General features: G+C 63.5%; 3 protein-coding genes across 3 annotated transcripts; all 3 read left to right on the plus strand.

Annotated features, from left to right (window-relative positions):
* Nucleotides 1-482: 482 nt before the first annotated feature.
* MICPUCDRAFT_63722 (uncharacterized protein) lies at nucleotides 483-2,991 on the plus strand (the record flags this gene model as incomplete). Its single annotated transcript, XM_003063142.1, has 1 exon — nucleotides 483-2,991. A coding segment is annotated over one exon (2,509 nt), but the record flags the coding sequence as incomplete, so codon positions are not given.
* Nucleotides 2,992-5,876: 2,885 nt separating this feature from the next.
* MICPUCDRAFT_22453 (uncharacterized protein) lies at nucleotides 5,877-6,128 on the plus strand (the record flags this gene model as incomplete). Its single annotated transcript, XM_003063143.1, has 1 exon — nucleotides 5,877-6,128. A coding segment is annotated over one exon (252 nt), but the record flags the coding sequence as incomplete, so codon positions are not given.
* A 9,444-nt stretch (nucleotides 6,129-15,572) lies between these two features.
* On the plus strand, nucleotides 15,573-18,306 carry MICPUCDRAFT_63723 (uncharacterized protein; the record flags this gene model as incomplete). Its single annotated transcript, XM_003063144.1, has 1 exon — nucleotides 15,573-18,306. A coding segment is annotated over one exon (2,734 nt), but the record flags the coding sequence as incomplete, so codon positions are not given.
* Nucleotides 18,307-19,969: the final 1,663 nt, after the last annotated feature.

Raw genomic sequence — 19,969 nt, forward strand, 5'->3', positions numbered from 1 at the left:
TCACCGGCGCCGCCGGCGCGTCCGCGGGGTCGTTGATATTCAAATTCAACACCGCGGACGGGTCGTGGTCCGCGGGCGTCGATTACTCGTTCCGAACCACCGGCGTCGTGCTCACGCTGAGCGGGGAGACGAGCGGCGGCGCGTGTGTGCCGACGTCCGCGCCGACGCAGCTGTCCGGCACGCTCGATTTGATGCTGCCGTCCATCGCCGCGAGCGCGGAGGCGCACGCGGCGCATTACTGCCAAGCCGACGCCCCGGTTCGTACGGAGGCGAACGTCACGATTTCGTCGTTGGACGTTCTCGGCGGCGCGCTCAAGATCAAGGATGTTCTGGTGACGTGGCAAGCGCTAGGAGGATCCCCCGACGGGACACCCATGGCGGAGTTGCACCACAAAGGGTACATTCGAGGGTTCGTGGACGCGGACTTTGGCGTGAGCAACCCGGGGACGAAGCTCGAGATCACCGCAAAGGTGGAGTGCGGAATGTCGTACACCCCCGGCACCGCGTCCACGGAGCTCGCGCCGTCGGACGAGTCCGCGGCGCTCGCGCCCGGGGCGTCCGCGTCCGACGCTGATTCCGACTCGAGCGCCGACGCCGCCGCGACGCCCGCGCTCGGGATGTACTGGACCCCCGCGCTGCTCGGCGACGCCGACGCGGACGCCGCGGCCGCGGATCCCGCGGCGACGTCCGCGACCGAAGACGCGGCCGCGAAAGCCGCCGCGAAAGCGAAACGCGATGCTGCGAAGAAGAAGTTTGAGTCCGAGTCCGGGATTAAGATTCTCGATCCGGTCGTGGACGTGCGTGCGTACCTCAAGATTAACGGCACGATGCCCGCGGGGTCGCCGCCGATGCTCGACCTCGAACTCGCCGGGAGGTTCGCGCCATCGCGCGTGGAACCGCTGAAAGCGCACGGCAACGGCACGATCCGTTTCCCCGGCGCCGCGGAGGGCGACTCCCCCGCGGAGTTAAACGTGAAGATCAACGCGGTGATGTACGGCGCGCACATCCCGACCGCGGTGAGTGACGGCAAGGTGATTGAAATCTCCGCGTCGTTGGACAGCGGCGGCGGGATGATCTACGGGTTCACGATTAAGACGCTCCAGGTCCTCGCGACGTTCAAGAAAGCGAAATCATCGCTCGAGACTGGGAACCTCATCGAAGGCGACGCGCAGAGCTTGGTCGAGGACGACGGCACGGCCGGCATTACGTCGGATGATGAGAAGGCGCCGACGCCGAGCAATGTCGTTGCCTCCGGGGCAAAGAAACCGATCGCGTCCGGCGGCTCCGAAGCCACGTTCCCCGCGCTGTCGTTCGACATGAAGGACACCGAGGGCGTCGTGGACGTGTATGCAGATGTCGCGCTCGACGCGACGCAGCTCGCGAACAGCATCGGAAGCATGCCGGACGGTCTCGACGCGAGCGCGAGGATCATCTGGAAGGGCAGGATGGAAAAAGGCGCGACGGTGGACGCGGCGTGGAAAGTAGTGGAGTCGAACATCACGGTCAGCGCCGCGATTTCGTACGAAAACGACGTCATGGACATGCAACTTAGAGGGTCCGGGTCGACGGCGTGCGATAAGTCCCCGACGGCGAATCCGTGGGATCTCTCCGGGAGCATTCACGTCAAGCCGCTGGATTTAGAGCTCCTCCTCGCGGCGACGTACGCGTGCTCAACGCGGGACCTTCACGCGACAGTGAACGTGACGACGATGTCTGTCGCGCTCGGCGGCGACATGAGCTTTAACGTTCGTAACGTCGAGCTCGACCTGCAGGCGCGGATCATCCAGTTCCCTGGGGAAAAGAAGGACGCGGCCACTGGCGCGACGGTCGCAGCTTTGGGCCAGGTCGCCGCCGCTGCCGCCGCGGAGGGCGGCGGCAAAGAAAACGCGGAGATCGACTGGACGCTCACCGCGTCTGGGGAGATGTCGTTCGTGAAGGGCGCCGCGGGCGCGCCGAACATCGACGTGCGGGCTTTGATTCACGTCGTGATGTCGAACATCGGAGAGAAGAAGCCCGGCGACGGCGCGAGCGCGACGCCCGCGGACGCCGCGCTCGGCGCCGCGGCGGAGGCGATGTCGGACGAGAAAAACGCCACGAAACCGTCGTGGCTGCGCGAAGCCTCCGTGGACGTGTTCTTTGACTACAGCATGAACGGAATAGATGTATCCGCGACGGCGTCGTACGCGTACCCGTGCACGACGCACGCGACTGGGAACGCGACTTTGACTTTCGACAAAGACCAGACCGGAATCGACACCGGCCCGATCGAGGCGTTCTTGAACGTGTCGTGCACGAACTCCACGACCGAGCCGTTCGTGTCCATCCTCGGCAAGGTGCACCAGTTACGAATCACGGACGCGACTGTGATCGAGGACATCACGGTTGAAGTGAAAGGGTGGTACGTTGAAGGCGGCCAGAAACGGTGGTACGTTCACTTACACACCGGCACCGGGGACCAGATTACCGTCGACCTGAGCAACGTCGAGGCGGAGAACGACGCGAAGATGGAGAAGCAAGCCGCGATCGCGGCGGCGCCGAAATCGTCCATCTCCGAAGACGAAGCCGAAGCCGAAGAGCAGACGCTCGCGGTGAGCGACGATGACGTCGACGACGTCGCGGAGCTCGGCGACGACGAGGACGACGACGACGAAGCCGCGGAGATGGACGCAGCGAACGCGGCTGCCCCGCCCGCGGAGTCCCCACTCGCGTTCGACGCGGACATGAAGATGGACATCCTCACCGCGAAGCCCGGGAAAAAACACGCGAAGACGGAGGTCAACGTCACCGCGACCGCGAAGATGATGTACCAGAACAAAAACATCAAAGTGGACGTCGTCGGGTCCCTACGATTAGGCAAGTGCCCCGCGGACGGCACCCCGCGCATGAACCTCGCCGGTACCGTGGACTTGGTCCTCGGGAAGGGAGGCGCGATGCCGCTGTACGCAAAAGCCGTCGTCGAGTGCGTCGACGCGAAGGACAAAGCTGCGGGGATCACGTCCGGGGCGCCGGAGACGCCCCCGAACGACTCGATTTTAAAAGAGACGGACCCGGAAAAGGACAAGATCAAGAGCGCGAACGCGACGACGCCGACGACGGGCGTGAACTTCACGATGGGCCTCGCGTCGCCGTCGGAGATCATCCCCGGGGTGCTCTCCGTGACGAAACTGATGGTGGACCTCAAGACGAAGATCCCCCTGGAGAGCAAAGCCACCACGGGCGCGGACAAGCCCGACGCGGACAAGCCGAAGATTTGGATGGACGGTTACGCCGAGGGCGCGGGCGCTGTCATCGGCGCGTTTCCGGGCGCGGAGGGTCTCGACATGAAAGGCTCGCAAGTTGCGTTCAACGTCTCCTTCGGCACTGACGCGAAAGGGAACTTCGCGGTGAAGAAGTTTTACCTGAAGCTCGAGATCGAGATCAAGTACTGGATGGACGGCAGCGGTGGGGACAAAGCCTCGCTCGGGTACCAGCGCAACGCGCTGCTCGGTCTCCCCGGCGACGGCGCGGTGTATCACACGAAGCACGACATCGCGCGGTTAGGGAACGGCGATAACCCGCCGAACATTCACGCGCGGGCGGTCGTGGACGTCGTCTATCCGTGCGGCCTAGGCGAACGCATGCGGATGTCCATGAGCTTAGCCGCGCGGTTTGGGGAAATGCACATCCCGGAGATTCCGATATCGATGACGTACAACTGCAAACAGAACGGCACGGTGCTGCCCGCGTATACGATTTACGGCAACAGGGACGTCCCCGCGGAGATTGCCCCGGGGATTGTCTTGGACGCTTTCACCCTGGACGTGAAAGCGTTCGTGATCGACGTCAACGAGACAGCGTACGTCGGCAGAGTTAAAGGGCAGATGGGGATCGACACGAGTAAGGTGGCCTCTCTCGGCGCGAACATCAATGCGTTTGTTCTTTACGAGTTCAACTCCATCTTAGGGCAGTACGGGTTCGTCGCGAAAGTGCAGTTTGCGAACGATTACATCAACGCGGAGATATCCGTGCAGACTGCGAGCAGCGGCGGCGGGTGCGAACCGAAAGGGAACGCGACCGCGGCACTCGGCGGTTCCGTTCGCCCGCAGACGATTCACGAAGCGCACGTCGCGAAGCTCGGGCAGCAGAACATCAGTCACTCGCAGTTTTCGAACGTGGAGCCGTTTAATTACTCAGACGTGAAAGACGACGGCGGGTTCAAGTTATCGATGAGCGCATCGTTAGAGCTGAAAATACCAGGCGTCACGGAGATGCACGCGAGCATGAAAGGCTGGATGGTGTGCTCCGTGGACAACGGCACGAAGCCGATTTTAGAGATGGACGCGTGGATCAACAAAGCGGACATCGCGGTGGGTCCGAACTTTGTCATCGTGTTACAACGAATCGGACTCAACGTGAAGGGGTACCGCGCGATGGACGACGACGACTACACGCTCGCGACCGCAGCGGACATCAAAGGCTTGTCCTACAAGGTGCACTTCCGCGGCGACGTCTCGTTCCTAGCCTCGAAAGGCTTACCCGAGATCGGCCAAGGCGGTGCGAGCCCTGGGGACGAGCCGGACGCGGACGCACAGGACGTCGTGGAGCAAAGCGAAGAGGCGGGCGCGGATGTCAACGGCGTCACCGCGCACGCGGACGTGCACCTGACGTTCGACCAGAACAGCGCGCACGTGGACGACGCGATCGTCACTGCGAATGTGTGGTACCACAGCGGCGACCCGGAAAAGCCTACCGTTTTAGTACACGGTCAGGCGGTTTTCGTGTACCCGTGCGCTCCCGGCGCGCAGATCGTCGCGAACGTCACGGTGCTCGTGGACATGCCGCCGCTCGCGCTGAATGCGACCGCGGTGTTGTCGATTCCGTGCAACCGCCGACCAAGAGACCCGGTCGGGAACTTTCACATGGAGATTCCGTTGCTCACCGTCGACGGCGTCACGGTCACGAACGTGATCCTCGACGCGACGGTGTACAAGTACCCGAGCGGGTATTCGCTCACCGGCAGCATCTCCGGGCAAGTCGCGGCGAAGCTCGCGGCGCAAGCCGCGTCGCTCGGGCGACCCCACTGGCGAGACGCGATGAAACATCACGACATGGAAGCGGCACTCGGAGGCGAACTCGGCGCGTCCGTGTCGTTCATCTTCGACACGCACTTGGGGACGTTCAGCGCGAGCGTTGACATCGTATTCGAGATGGGCCCGCTCGAACTGCGGATCTCCGCGTCCGCGTCCTCGGAGTGCGACATCGACTACGGGAACAGACTGACCGGGAACGCGACGTTAGACTTGGGTGGGAGCAAGCTCGTCGCGGGCGTTTCCGCGACGCACTACTGCGGCGTGGATTACGCGTACCACATGAGGGCGCAAAACGCGCCGCCGGTGCCGGTGGCGCCGCGGTACGCGGACGCGTTCATCGACATGCTCGCGCCGCCCGGGAGCGGAAACTATTTTCCGAAATGTGTGGACCGGACCGGTCTGTGTGGGCCTTGGTTCGGCGGAAGAGTCTGTGCGTCGGAGTACTACTGCAACGCGGAAGGGAAGTGCGTCCACGGCGTCGACGCGGTGAGCGACGACCAGAAGGTCTCCGCGCTCGGGCATTCCCCCGGGTGGTTACACCCGGAGTGCTGCCACGGCACGAGCGATTATGCGCATCTCACCGGCGTGGAAGGGGAGTGCTGCAGCGCGAAGTCGCTGACGGTCGTGGACGGGAAGCAGTGCGCGTCCTCGCGGTGGTGCGACGTTGGCAGCGCCGGCGGGTTGTCATCTTGCGAGGAAGCGGCGTACATTCCGCCGGAACGCAAGTGCCACGAAGCCGCGCTCGGGCACCCGTCGCACGTCGCGCACATGCACGAGCGGTTCTCGGGGAGGGTATATCAAGGCTCGATGACGTCGCTGGTGAAGCACGCGCGCGCGGGGCTCGGTCAGGGGACCGTGCAAGGCGTCGCGACGGTCGCGCCGCAGGTGTCCGAAGAGGATGCCGTGCCGGCGCCGGCGAGTGCCGCCGCGGATGCGCCATCGCCGGCGGTGCTCGCGAATTTCAGCAACAACTACGGCGGCGCGTGCTCGCACTGCAGCGCGGACAACATGTGTGGCCCGAAGCACGGCGGAACCGTCTGCCCTGGGTCCTACGCATGCGTCGCGGAGAGCGGCGCGTGCGTTTTGTCTTCGGACGCGACCCCGCTGCCGAAGAATGTCACGGACCCGATGTTCAAGTATTCGAACAACTACGGCATGCAGTGCATCGTCGCGTCGTGCGCGCGAGATAAGCAGTGCGGCCCCGCGCACTCGCACAAAGTCTGCGGCGAAGGCGAGACGTGCACCGCGTCCGGGCAGTGCCGAGACTCGGGCGTCGCCGCCGCGCTAGGAATGGGGGACGACTCCGACGCGTTGCTCGCGGCGTATTCGAACAATCACCTCGGCGCGTGCGCGGAGAACGCGTGCGCGATGGACCACATGTGCGGCGTGGACAACGGGTTCCAAGTGTGCATGGCCGGCCAAACGTGCGTATCCGGGCGGTGCATGATGAACTACGTATTTGAATCCAAGAAGTTCTCCCCGGACGTCGTGGAGTTGGATTACTCCAACAACGCGCGCGGGGTGTGCCACCAGTGCGCGGCCGGGCACCTCCAGCTTTGCGGCGGCGATCAAAACTTGGTCTGCCCCGGGGATTTGGTGTGCGCGAAGCGGCCGCCGCCGGTAAAGGAGGACAATGCGGACGACGCCGACTCTGACGCCGATGCGGACGGCGCCACAGCGCCGGGTGGCGTCACGGCGCCGAGCCCGCCGCCGGAGGCACCGTCGAATCCTACGTTCGACGACTTGAAGAAGGGCTTCGGGGAGAAAACCGGCGGGACGTACGGCAAGCCCCAGTGCTTCACCCCGGACGAGATCAGAATTTTCAACATCACGGACGACGACATCGTGGATGTGCCGCACGCGACGGAGTCGCACCCGTGCGACCGCTCGGATCTCATCTCCCTCCCCGTCGTCGCCGAACGCGCAGTGTACGCGGAGACGTTTCAGGATGTCCCCGCGCGCGGGTCCGATGACGCCGCCGTCGCCGCGCTGAGCGATCCGAACGCGCCGCCGCCGAAGCGACACTACGTCCTCGACTGCGCGTCGCCGAAACCGGGGCGCTTACCCGTCGGTATGCCGTGCGGCCGCAACGGCGGGTACATTGAATCCATATGCCCGGAGAACATGCGATGCGTGGACGCGGACGCCGCGAAAGGCGCGGTGAAGAACCCGGATAAACTATTCGCCGGGTACGTCCCGACGCCGAAGTTCGTGTGCCTCGACACGGAAACCGAAGTCCCCGACAAGGACGTGTACGCGTTCCCGAACGAGGACGACACCTCAGCGGATATGATTTCTCTGCTGTGCGACCCGGACTCGATCACGACGAAGCGTCAGCTCACGAGGACGGCGACCGCGTCGAAGGAGAAACCGAGACCCGCGGACAGCGTCTTGATCTCCGACCCGGAGAGCAAGGTCGTGAAGTACATCAGCGTCCACGAGCCGTGCGGTCCCGCGCACGGCGGTTTGATTTGCTCCGACCCGGACATGATTTGCGCCGCGCGCGCGGGGATCTGCGTCACGAAAACGAACGCGATCGCGAACCAGTACATCGCGCTCGCGGAGTACAGCGGAAACTATGGCAACACCGCGCCGTTAAAGCTCGTGAAGGCGATCCAAGCGAAAAGGGAGGCCGCGAAGGCGACGTTCCCGGACGTCGGCACGAACCTCAGCGACGTCGAGTTTAGGGACTTCCCGATGTACCAAATGTCGCTCACTGTTCCGGAGGCGTCGTTCATGAACGGTAAGGTGAAGGTCGTCGGCGTCGTTTTCGATGCATATGGAGCGCACATGACGAATCCGTCGAACGAGACGGACGGTGAGGACGGGGGCGCGCCCGCGCCTACGCCCGCGGCTGGAACGGTCGCGACGCTCGGGGACGAAATGGACGACGCCGACGCCGCCGCGCCCGCGCCCGGACCGTCCGCGGATGAGCAAAACTACGACGCTAACGACGCAGGGCAAGAGCCGACGCCGCGTCCGCCGCCGTTAGGTATGGACACGCCGATGGAAGACCTGCACTGGGACGGCGAGCTCGCGGCGACGCTCGTGATGGGCGGCAGCGGGTCTTCGGATTCCATACCGAGAATCGAAGGGTCGTTCTCCGTCGCCGCGGCGTGGAAGAAGGCGCCCAAGGGTAACTTCACGATGCAGCCGTTCCTCGCGCGCGGTAACATCCGCGCCGCGTTCGGCGGCTCCCCATCCGCGCCGTCGATCACGATCAAAGCGCAGGCATCGTTTCCGGTGCCGTGCGGGATCGGACAAAAGTTTCAAGCGTCCGGTTCGCTCGTCATGAAAAAACTCGGCGGCTCCGTGGACGGTTCGTTGCAAATGGCTGCGGCGTATTACTGCGGCCAGCGCTCCGATCAAAGACTCGCGGACTTCAATGCGCACCTGTCCGATCCGATCGACATCCAGGGCTTGATGGAAATCACGCGCATGGAGGTCTCCGGGACGATGTTCCGCGTCGCCGGCCCTCCCGAGGAGACGCCGACGTCGACGGACGCGGCGGGGAACAAAGTCGACGACGTCGGGAAACCGGTCGACTCCGGCGTGAACGGCGACGCGACCGGGACGAAAGTCACCGGCGGCACCGGCTCTGGGTATTTCACCCAAGGCGTCCTCAAGGGCGAGGTCCGAATCTTGGGCAAGATGGAAGGTCTCTCGATATTTGCGCAGGTGTACTTCGACACCGGCGTCGGCGCCGCGGAGGTCACCGCGATCGTGAATTACGTGAAAGACGACAAGCTGTCTTTACACGCGATGGCGAGGATCCCGATCGGGTTCTGCGACCCCACCGGCGCGAAAATGATCGGCACCGCGAAGTTAAACGCCGCGCCGCTCGCGACGCTCAACGCGAACGCGCGAGTCGTGAGACACTGCGAATCCCCGGAAATCGCGACCGAGCGGTACGGGTATGTCTGGCTGATCCAACTCAACGTCGACGAAGTCTCCGCGTTCGACAACGCGATCGTGGGGAAAGACTTGGAGTTTAAAATCACCGGCAGACAGGTCGGAAACACGTCCGCGAGCCTGGAGTGGGCGCTCGTCGCGGAGGGCATCCTCGAGATCGGCACCGGCGACGGCGTCCCGAGCGCGCTCGCGCAAGTCGAGCTCGTCGCGTCGTTCCGCACGAAGATAATTCTCTCGAGCGGCGGCGGAAACAAAACATCAGCGGCGATCGCGGACGGGAAGAACGCGACGACGACGACGCCCTCGGCGCTCGGCGCCGCGGACGCCGCGAATGCGATCTCGCGCCACACGACGAGGAAGACGAAACCCTCCATGCTCGGCTCGGATGCAAAAAAGAACGCGTCCGACACCGGCTTGAAATATTTTGACGTGAACGCGACGGCGACGTTCCAAGCCGGTTACGACCCGATCACGGACGGGCCGATATTCGGTATCACCGCGACGTTTAATTTTACGTATCCCGCGGTCGCTCCCGTGGAGATCGACGCGCACGCCTACGTGCACAACCTCGGCGGAAGTAAGGGTTTATCCATCGAGAGCGTGGACGTGCACGTCGTGCTGTTCGTGAACGCCGCGCCGGACGACGTGCAACTCACGTTTAAAGCGACGGTGAACGGCATCGAGGTCGGCGGCATGAAGCTCGGCACCGTGGACATCTCCGCGAACGCTTACAACGTGCCCGCGAACGACACCCTCCCCGCGCTCGGCGCGGGATCTGCGGGCGGCGGCGCAGCGAACGCGAAGAAGAGCCCGGCGTGGTATTGGAAGGGCGTCATCGAAGCGCACGCCGAGGTGAGCCTCGCGAACCTCGGCGCGATGGAAGCGAGCGCGGACATGCAGATGCTGTTCAACACGCTGACGAACGAACTCGTCGTGAACGTGAAGGCGAAGTTCCACTTCGAGAACGACTTCGTCTTAATCGATCTCGAGGGCGAGACGTCGACGGAGTGCCGTGAGCAAGGGACTTTCGTGAAGGGCTCGCTCGACGTCAAAGAAGGTGCGGGTCTGCCGTTCAAGGTGCCCACGATCAAGATGACCGCGGCTTCGTACTGCAAGCCGTACCTCCCCACGGTGAAAGCGTTGCGGTCGTCGCTGAGCTTGAAAGAGATTGGCAGCGTGAACAGCGGCGAAGCCGAAGGCGCCGCGCTCGGCGACGCGAAGTCGCGAATCTTCCGCGTGCCGGATGTGGAAGTCGAACGTGTTCACATCAAATTGGGCATCCCCGCGTCGCACCAAACGCACGCGGTGCTCAAGGCGATCCACGACGACATCCACGACGACGACTTACATCACTCGCACAGCGGCGTCACGAGAGAGGTTTCCTCGCTGATAACCGTGCACGGGATCTCCATGCACACGTGGCGCGCGCTCGAGCCGGTGTTCAAATCTGAGCTCGCGCAGAGGCTCGACCTCGACGTGAACGACGTGAAGATTACGCCCGCGAAGGCTGCGAAGGGCGCCGGCGTCGAGCTGTTCTTAAGAACGACGAAAGCGGAAGGCGCGCCGTTCAACGAGCACGACGCGGCGATGACGGCGAAGCGACACGCGCGCCTGGGCGACGGCTACGGCATCCTCGGCGCGTTGTCGCGCGCGGCGATTGCGAACGAGATCCCGCCGCCGGCGTTTGCGCTCCACGAACACGACGCGGTGAACCACCTGTACGTGCACGCGAGGCGAACCGCGCCGGCCGGAAGCGGCGACTCTCGAGTCGTCGCGTCGCTCGGATACGCTCCGTCTTCTCATCTCGCGCATCTGCTCGAGACGAGGCACGGCGTCTCCGCGGCGGAGATGAAAATCACGCGGACGAGCGTCTCGACGCTCGGCACGTCTGCGAACGAAACCTCCTCCTCCCCCGCGGTGTCCGGCGACGCGCTCGCGAACGACACGCCCGGGCAGCCCGGCCTTGACTCGCAGAGCATGGCGCTGAATGCGCTCGTGATGGAGCTCAACGCGACTCGTCTGTCCGCGTCAGACCCGGACGACGACAACGACAACCTGGCGTGGGAGTTCAAAGTCAGCGGCGCGTTCGATCTGAAGGATGCCGTCGGCGGCGCGCTCCCGTCGTTTTTGCCGCAAGACATACGACTTTACCTTGCGTACGTCTCGCGCTGGCACGGGAAGAACCTCGACTCCATCGCGCCGACGACGAAGGCGTGCGTCGCGAGAGACGCCGCTGCAGCGGTCGGGAAATCGTGCGGCTCGAACAAAGGCGGGTCGTGCCCGTTTGGGATCGCGTGCGTCGCCGGTTTCTGCGCGGACCCGATGGCTGCGGAGGTTGGCCACGCGAGAGACGCGATCGCGGACGCCGCGGACGCCGCGTTTTCGTACAACGCGAATCACTCGTGTACGGACGCGGCGGTTGACGTCCCGAAGAAAGGATGGGAGCTCGCGCTGAGAGGCGAGGTCGACTGGGAGATGCCCGGGATTCATTTGTTCGGGTACGCGGACCTGACGATGCCGTGCCCGGCGACGGGCGCGCAACACGTCGGCCTGACGCTCGATTTCGACAAATGGGGGATTCAGATGCTGAACGTGAAGGTCGACGCGTCGCTCGCGTGCGCGCCCGCGGTGAAGAAGAACACGCGGATGTTCTCCATGACCGCGACCGCGAAAACCCTCTCCGTGTTCGGGTTCACGATCACGGACTTATCGTTCACTATGGACGGCTTCAGCGAGAAGGACGTGGACAAGGGCGGGGTTTCTTTAAGCGAAATGTGGTTCAACGGCACTGCGCGCGGTCCCGTGAACATCATGGACCAAATCGAGACGACGGCGATTTTCACGTTCTCCACCGGGGGCCCCGACGCCGGCGTCGGGTTCTCCACGTCCAAGCTCGGCGAGCTCGGCGAGAGCCTCGTGGACAAGGGCAAGGCTGCCGCGCTGAAAGCGCTCATGGGCCTGGATCTGCGTTACGAGACGGACATTCAGAAGACGCACATCGTCGTCAAAGCCACGGGGAAGGTATCGCCGACGTGTAAAGTCGTTGGCGACATGGTCGTCACCGGCGAGGCGTCGTTGACGAACCTTCCAATCCTCGGCGACGTCTCCGGTTCCGCGGAGTACCAGAGCGACTGCAAGAGCCTTTTCAAGGTTGCCGTGGAGCTGCACTTCGAGCACCCGACGTTCGACGTCGGCGGTATCAACGTGCACGTGCCCAGGATGATCAAGTTCGAGTACGACAAGTCAATCGCGAAGCGAACGATCGTGAAGTTTGAGTTCTCCTTGGGGAGATACTCCACGCTCAGGATCGCGTACGACAGCGCCGGTTCCATGAGCGTGCAGTTCACGTTCCCGAAGATGACGCTGTGCGACGCTCTGTACGACTTCTTCCAAGTCGTCCCCGTGTTTGACATCGATGTCTGCGGCTTCCTCAAGGGCGGGCCGCTGAACTTCGTCGCGGAGTTCTTAGAGGCGATCTCGTTCGATTCCCTCGTCGTTAGGATCGAAAAAATCGGCGGCAAGATGGCGTTCGCCGCGTATGTCGATGGCATCTCGCTGTGGGACGTCATGAAGTTGAACATCGGGGTGTACTACAAAGCCCCCGACAAGGTGTTCTTCATGGAACTCGAGCTCGGGGATCTCTCCGCGCTGCCGGATAAATTCCCGAGCTTCTTGAAGTTTGTCTTCGAAAAGGGCATCGCGATGATACCAAACTACAAGTCCGTCGGCGTCGCGTACAGCACGATCAAGTTCACGGACCTGCCGTCGCCCGCGAAGGACATGTTCCCGGCGTCGATGTTCGACCTCGGGGTCGGATACACGATGCTCCTGAACCTGAACCTGGACTCTGCGACGGACGACGGCAGCCAAGAGATGAGCGGCCAGATGGAAGCCTCTGCGGGTCGGTCGCCGAAACAGAACGAGGGGACGCACGACTCGGACAGCAGCAAATCGCTCGCGCGTTTGGGGTACTCCAACTCCCCCGCACTCGGCGCGTCCGACGACGACGACGACGAGAATGGCGCGTATAACGAAGGTATGGCCGCGGCCGCATCCGCGAAAGCGCGCGAGCTTTTCACGATGATGATCCCCGTCTCCGCGACGGAGATTTGCCTGGGACACTCGTTCAAGATGACGAACCCCTTTGACGGCACGGCCGGCTTACCCACCGGCGACGGCAAGCTGTTTGTCGCGTTCAAGCCCGTCGTTTGCATCGGGTTCGCGCCGCCGTCGCTCGGGATCGAGATCGAATCCACGTTTTACATTCCAGTGTACGAAGGCAGCAACGCGATGCGCAAAGCCGGGACCGCGATCAAGCGCATCGTTGTCATGAAGGTACACTTCGCCATCAAAATCTTGCCTGCGATGCTCTCGCTCGAAGCGAACGTCGCGGCGACGATGAAGCAAGGGAGCCAGTACTTGCTGAACCCCGGCGGGATGCTCCCGAAAGGCGGGTTGATTTTCCCGCTCAACGTCGGGTTCGGGCTCGACATCACGTTCTCGTACCCGCCCGTCCCCACGCCGACGATGCTCGAGTTTGAAGCCGGTATCTTCGCGTGCTCGCGAGAGGCGAAGTTGACGTCGAAAGCGACCGGAATGTTCGCCGCCGCGATGGGATCCGCGGCGGGACGGAAGACGTTCCTCGGCGGCGCGCTCGGCGACGGCGATCGCGTCGTCCAGCCGATGGAGCTCGGCGGCCACGCGCTGTTCGACCGCGATGGCGATCACTTCGGTAACCATCACCACGCGGCGGTGACGCCGACGCTTTCGCCGACGCCATCGCCGAGGCAGACGCACGCGCGCCAAACGTTGTCGATGTTCGACGATCCCAGGGACGACGAACCTCCGGCGCCGGCGCTCGTGGCGGCGCCGCTTCCGCCGATGGCGCCTCCGTACCCGCCGCCGAACCTCATGACGCCCGTGAAGGTTCTTTTGGAAGACCCGAAGGACATCGTGTGTGTGAACGATCCGTACGGTACCATCCCCGGGATGATCAAGATCGCTCTGCACATCGACGTCAAAGGTGGTTCCATGGCGTTTATGGTGTCGATCAAGCATCTGTCATTGGGAAGGCTTTTATACATCTTCGTCGCGACGCCGAAGCCTGGCGTTCTCGAGCCTGTGCTCCAGGCTGTCGCGCCGATTTTGGATCTCGTGAAGTTCGACATCCTCGAGGCGAGCGTGAACACGTTCCCGTTCCCGGTGACGTTGTACAGCGGCACGCAAATCATGGGCGGGATATACTTCAACGTCGAGTACTTCAACTTTTTTGGTCTCATCAAAGCGCGCAGAGTCATGGTGCACTTCTCCCCCGCGGAGGGCATTTTCGATCTTCAAATTTACGTCGATCCGATGAAGCTCGAGATCGGAGGCATAACGTTGCTCGAGGTCAAGGGCGTCGCCCCGGAGGACAAGTTTGACGCGAACGCGATCATCGCCGAGCACGACGCGAAACGCGCGGAGAAGGCGAAGCAGGCACGCATTGAGATGCAGAAGATCCAAGCCGAGCTTAGCAAGTCCAAGCCGCCAGCGCCAACGTGCCCGAAAGCCGCGGAGACTTGTAAATCGTGCACGCGCGTCCTCGCGCAGCGCAACGGTAAGATCGACTGCGGCAAAGGACGCGGGTACGTGATTTCCAAGATTTTGGACGCGTACTGGGGCGTCGCCGAGGACGCGCCGGATTGGACCTACGACGCGAAGCGCGGCCGATGCGAAGACGAGTCGTTCGATCACGAAACGTTCGGTCGCATGAAGTACACGAACACGAAGATGACCGTGCACGACCTGTCGAAAATGTGCGAGGGCGAGGAACAGTGCGATTTGACTCCGACGACGCAGATTTTTGGCAGAATTCCCGACGTGACGCCGTCGCCGGCGATGTCGCTCTCCGTCATCGCGGAGTGCATGCAGTCGGACTCGTACGATAAATTCAAAGCGGACAAAGAAGCGAAGATGAACTCGATGAAATGCGGCAAATACGGATGCAAGACGTGCGCGCGCGGGAGTGCGATCGAGGACGAATCCCCCGACGGCGACATCATCATCGCGTGCCCGGATAACCAGATCATCACCGGGATCGAAGACGCGCAAATGATGTCGAAGGCGCAAGCGCCGCCATGGTTCTTCCCGCTCGACGCGGGGTTGTGTCGAGACGCAAAGGTTCCCGTCGGCGACGCCACGGAGTGCGCGGTGGACAACGCCGCGGTCACCGTGTGGGTTCGAAGAACCTGCCTCGGGCAAGATACGTGCATGCTCACCGCGAAGCAAATCAACGACGTTTTCCGCGCCGCGCAGCCGTGCGCGGGCGAGGCGATGACATTATCTGTCATCGCGCGCTGCAAAAAAGTCAACGTCCCGAAGCAGATTCTCGATTCGCCGCAGACAACTGACGCGTTCGCCGCGCAAGTCACGCTGTCAAGAGTCGCGGCGCTGCGAATCGCGCCGACGTCTGCGTTCCACATGCGATCCGTGTTCCTCGAAGGCCACGTCCCTGCGCAGGGCGTCGAGAACGTCACGCTGGAGAGCTTCTCCGACGTCGCGTACGCGAAGTCGGTCCCTCCCGGAAATCTTAAATCGCAGCTGATTCACTGGATGGCGACCTCGCTCGTGCTCGGTGAAAACACCGGCGGCGGCGGGCTGTCGATCTGGAAGTTCCGCATCACGCACCCGCAAGGCATCTTCTGGAAGGACGGCGGGTACTTTTCCGTGACAGACGGACACTTCGCCAAGGAGTATTGCGTAACGCCGAACTGCGACCTTAAAAAGTGCGCGCCCCAAGGCGGCGTGTGCGAAGTCTCCGCAAACCTCCCGGCGTCGTCTAAGTACCTCATTCAGCTGTACGGTTTGACGAAGGCTTCGTCCTCGGCGAGCAAGATCACGATTCAGTTCAAACCGCCGCGGCACTGCCGGTACTCATACTGCAAAGACGAGTCGGACATCACGACGTGCGTGATGCAATCCCAAGATCAGATGCAGTGGTTCAACATCAGAAAGGACTCGTTCCCGGATTACACGTGCAGCACGCCGTCCTCCGCGGAGGTTATTCGTGTCAGTGGCGCGTCGAAGCCGTACTGCATGCGACCGCTTTCGTACGGCTCGAAAGATCTCGCGTCGTGCTGGCCGAAGGGGGACACCCTGAAGGGCGGCAACGCGAAGGCGGACGGCGACGGCGCGGATTGCACCGGGACGTTCGACGCCGCGGGCGACGTCGTGAAGCGCGAGAATTTAATGGTCGCCGCGATCCCCGGATCGGACGCGGCGGCTAAGGGCGCGGAGGTCACGATCAAGGACGACGGGAAGAAGTGCGTGCGGACGATCGCGCACGCCGCGGGGATGGGAGGTATCTCCTCCGTCCTCGAGCACCGGCTGCGCAAAGAAAAACTCGCCGCCTCGCGCTCGTCGATGCCATTAACCGAAGACGCGGAGGCGCAGGTCGCGATGACTGCGTCCGCCGCGCTCGGCGAGGACGACGACCGCGCGTCTCTCGTGCAAACGTCGCGTCTGCTCGTGTTGAACTTCGAGGACGGAAGCAACTGCACCGCGGAGAGCAAGCAAGCGGCCGCGTCCGGCGCCGCGAGCGCGAACACGTGCGAAGGGTGGACGAACGCGGAGAAGAACGACCCGGAGTCGCCGACGCCGCCGACGAAGCGCGCGTTCCGATTCGTCCTGAAAATGGACCCGAAGACGGGACGCACGGACGCGGGCGCGGACGCCACAGCCGACGGTGGCGGCGACTTTTTCGACGCCGACGCGCACCGCGGCGACTGGGGCTACGACTTCACGCGGTTCAAAAAGAAATCCAGCGTGTTGATGCTCAGCGAAAACTGGGCGGACAACGTACACGACGTGACGCCCTCCGCCGCGCTCGGCGGCGACGGGTGCTCGTACACGTCCTTCAATTCTGACGCGGAGACGTGCACGAAAGGCACACACGTCAGCGCGTTGCGAGCGGTCAAAGAAAAGGGCGGGCACGCGTATCACTTCGTCGACCACGCCGGGGCGAAGATGACGCCTTACGACGTCGGAAGTGCCACCGGTGCGATCGCGAACAATGACGCTGAGGCGTCGAGAGAGGCGTCGTGCGCGAACTCCGCGGGATGCCAGGCGTTTAAAGACGGCCAGATGTACTCCCTGCACTGCACGAGCCCGTGCTTTAACAAAGTCGGCGGCGCCGGCGGCGCCGGCGGAGACCCAATGGCGTTCATGCCGACCGCGCCTTCGCCGTTTCAGCCCCCCGTGCTCGGGAGCGAGTCTGTGGTTCGACCGGGGACGGTCGCGTTTTGGTTCAGGAAAAAGACCGCGATACTCGAGACGGGGGAGACACTCGTGTCGTTCCAGCCCACGGGGATTCTTTCGCGCTCAGGCGACGCCCTCGCTCCCGGCAGGGACCCGGCGACGGCGGACAACATGGCGAGGATCACCGTGAGCTTGAAGCCTCAGGGCATCCTCGCGTTCGACGCGGTGTCGTCCACGAACAAGACGCTGTGCTCCACGGAGGCGCCGGCGATGCCGAAGCTGAAGGAAGGTCAGTGGCACCACATCGCGTTTACTTTCGACCGGCACCCGATCACGCTCGCCGCGCGCGTGTCGTTTTTCGTCGACGGCTCGAGCACGGTGACGCGTTGCGCGCCGCCGAAGGACGGCGGGAGCGTGTTCAACTTCAACGCGGACACCCTCGGCGACGGCATGCGAACCGCGCTCGTGGGCGCGCACTTCGTCCCTTCCTCCGCCGGCGGCACCTTTGAAGGCGGCCTCGACGCGCATGTGGACGACGTCTCGATGTACGCCGCCGCGCTCACGGGCGAGGAGGTAAACTCGCTGTCCGTGAAGCTGCCGTGCGGTCGAGGGTACACCGGCGACGGGTTCGTATTTTTTCCGGACATGGAAGCCGCGCACGGCGCGGGCGGGGAGAAGCTCGTCGTGCACACGAAGGACAAGTGCGCGAAGCGCCTTCACACGATCTCGTTCCGTTATCTCGTCAGCGCGGGGAACAACCACGAGCTCGTCGTGAGCGGCGACGACGGCTCCGAGATAGGGTTTTCAAAGTTTGAAGAGCCGACGGGTTTCTCCGACGCGGACGTGTTGACGTGGCGGCACACGCCACCCGTCGTGTTCGACCCCGCGACCGCGGGATACGACAACATCGTGTTGTCGTCTCGCCCGGTCGCTTCGAAGGTTCCCGGGCGACGAAAGCTGCTGAGCGCTGACGGTGACGACGACGACGCCGACGTCGGCGACTTTGACGACGCCGCGCTCGCTCCGTCCGAGTACGCGGACGCGGTCCGCGGGCGAACGCCCGCGGAACTCGGCTGGTTTTGGTCGAAGAAGAAGAAGAAGAAACGCCATCACGGGCCTTCTGCCGCACAGCTCGCGGCTATGCGTAAGGCGGCGTTGGAGGCGAAGAGGATAGCGCACGAGAAATGGGTGAGGGAGCACACTCCGCCGCCGTCGCCGCCTCCGCCGCCTCCGCCGCCTTCTCCGCCGCCGCACCCGCCGCCGCACCCGCCTCCGCCGCCGCCACCGAGCCCACCGCCGCCGCCGAACCCGCCAAGCCCGCCGACGCTTCTGCTCTCCGCGTGGGCGCGGAGGTTCGGCGAGCCCGGCCCGCTCGTGGACTCCGTGTCCATCGCGTCCGGGGCGTCGTACTTGCGCGAGAGCGTGCTGGAGAAGGACTGGCGAGACGCGTTCGTGTCCGTCGCGATGCAAGCGCAGGATCGTCAGATCGACCGCTTCTGCGTCGTGCACGAAGTTGAAGACACGTCCAACTTCACCGCCGTGCTCGATCGGTGCCCAGAGGACGACGGCTCCTCCGCGGCGGCGGACTCGAGCAAGAGCGACGGCGGCGACGAAGGCACGGCGAAGATTTTGAAATCCGACGCGAAGTTCGAAGGGTGCTACGAAGACTACGCGAACTACGAGGACACGACCGTGGCGCCGGATTCTGGCGTCGCGCACGTGTGGCGCTCGCAGAGCATGAAGTTCCACGGCGCGAACGGCGCGAAATCCCTCGTCGCGCGTTGCGAAGCCGTGTGCCAAGGGTACTTGCACATGGGCATCTCCGTTGACGCCGACGCGACGTCAGAGGACGGCGACACCGCGACGTGCACGTGCGGGTTCAGATTCGATCGCTACAAGGAAAACATCGCGAATGTTCAAAAGGATAACGGGGACTCGTCCAACTGCGACGGCGCACTCGGCGCCGCCGGCTGCGTCAACGGCCCGTGCGGCGCCGGAAAATTCACCGCGGTGTACAAGCCCGCGGCGGAGGCAAAATCAAACGGGGTGAAGCACTTAGGGTGCAGGACCGGGTACGCTTCGTTCGAGAGCACGTTGCAGAATTTCGACCCCGACGCGGCGTCGCAATCCGCGAAGCTCGCGGGGAACGTCGCGACGACGACGGAAGCGATCGACGAGGACGCTTCCGAGCTCGGACTGAGCATGTTTGGGTACAGGGAAGCGTCCGCGTTTATCACCATCTCCGCTCCCGTGGACGGGGACAAACCCGGCGGCGAACACGGCGCTTTCGCGTCGTGCATCAAATCCTGCCGTGGATACTCGTTCCTCGCGACGAAGCTCAGCTCGGACGGTAAGACGTTGCAGTGCACGTGCGGGTTCAGGCTTCCGGAATACGACAATGCGCACCCGGATTCTCCGAAAGTCGACGCGGACGCGATCACAGACGCGAACGCGGAGGCGCAGTGCGGCACCGCGATCGACGCGTGCGATTTCGGCCCGTGCGGCGGCGGGAACTCGGGCAAGGAGTCCGTGTTTGTCCTCCCCGGCGCGTTCGCGTTCAAGGACATGAAAGGACTCGCGTATTATGGTTGCTTCAAGTCCGACCCGAGTGCGACCACGCTCGACTTGAGAGACGGCGACCGAGGAAAGGTAAACAACGGCCAAGGGTTCACGACGCTTCAGTCGTGTGCGAAAGCGTGCGCGCGAAAGTCGTCGCCGATGAAGTTCGTCGGCATGAACCGCGACGGATGCTT

Source organism: Micromonas pusilla (assembly GCF_000151265.4).
Source record: "Micromonas pusilla CCMP1545 genomic scaffold MICPUCscaffold_14, whole genome shotgun sequence".
NCBI lineage: Eukaryota > Viridiplantae > Chlorophyta > Mamiellophyceae > Mamiellales > Mamiellaceae > Micromonas > Micromonas pusilla.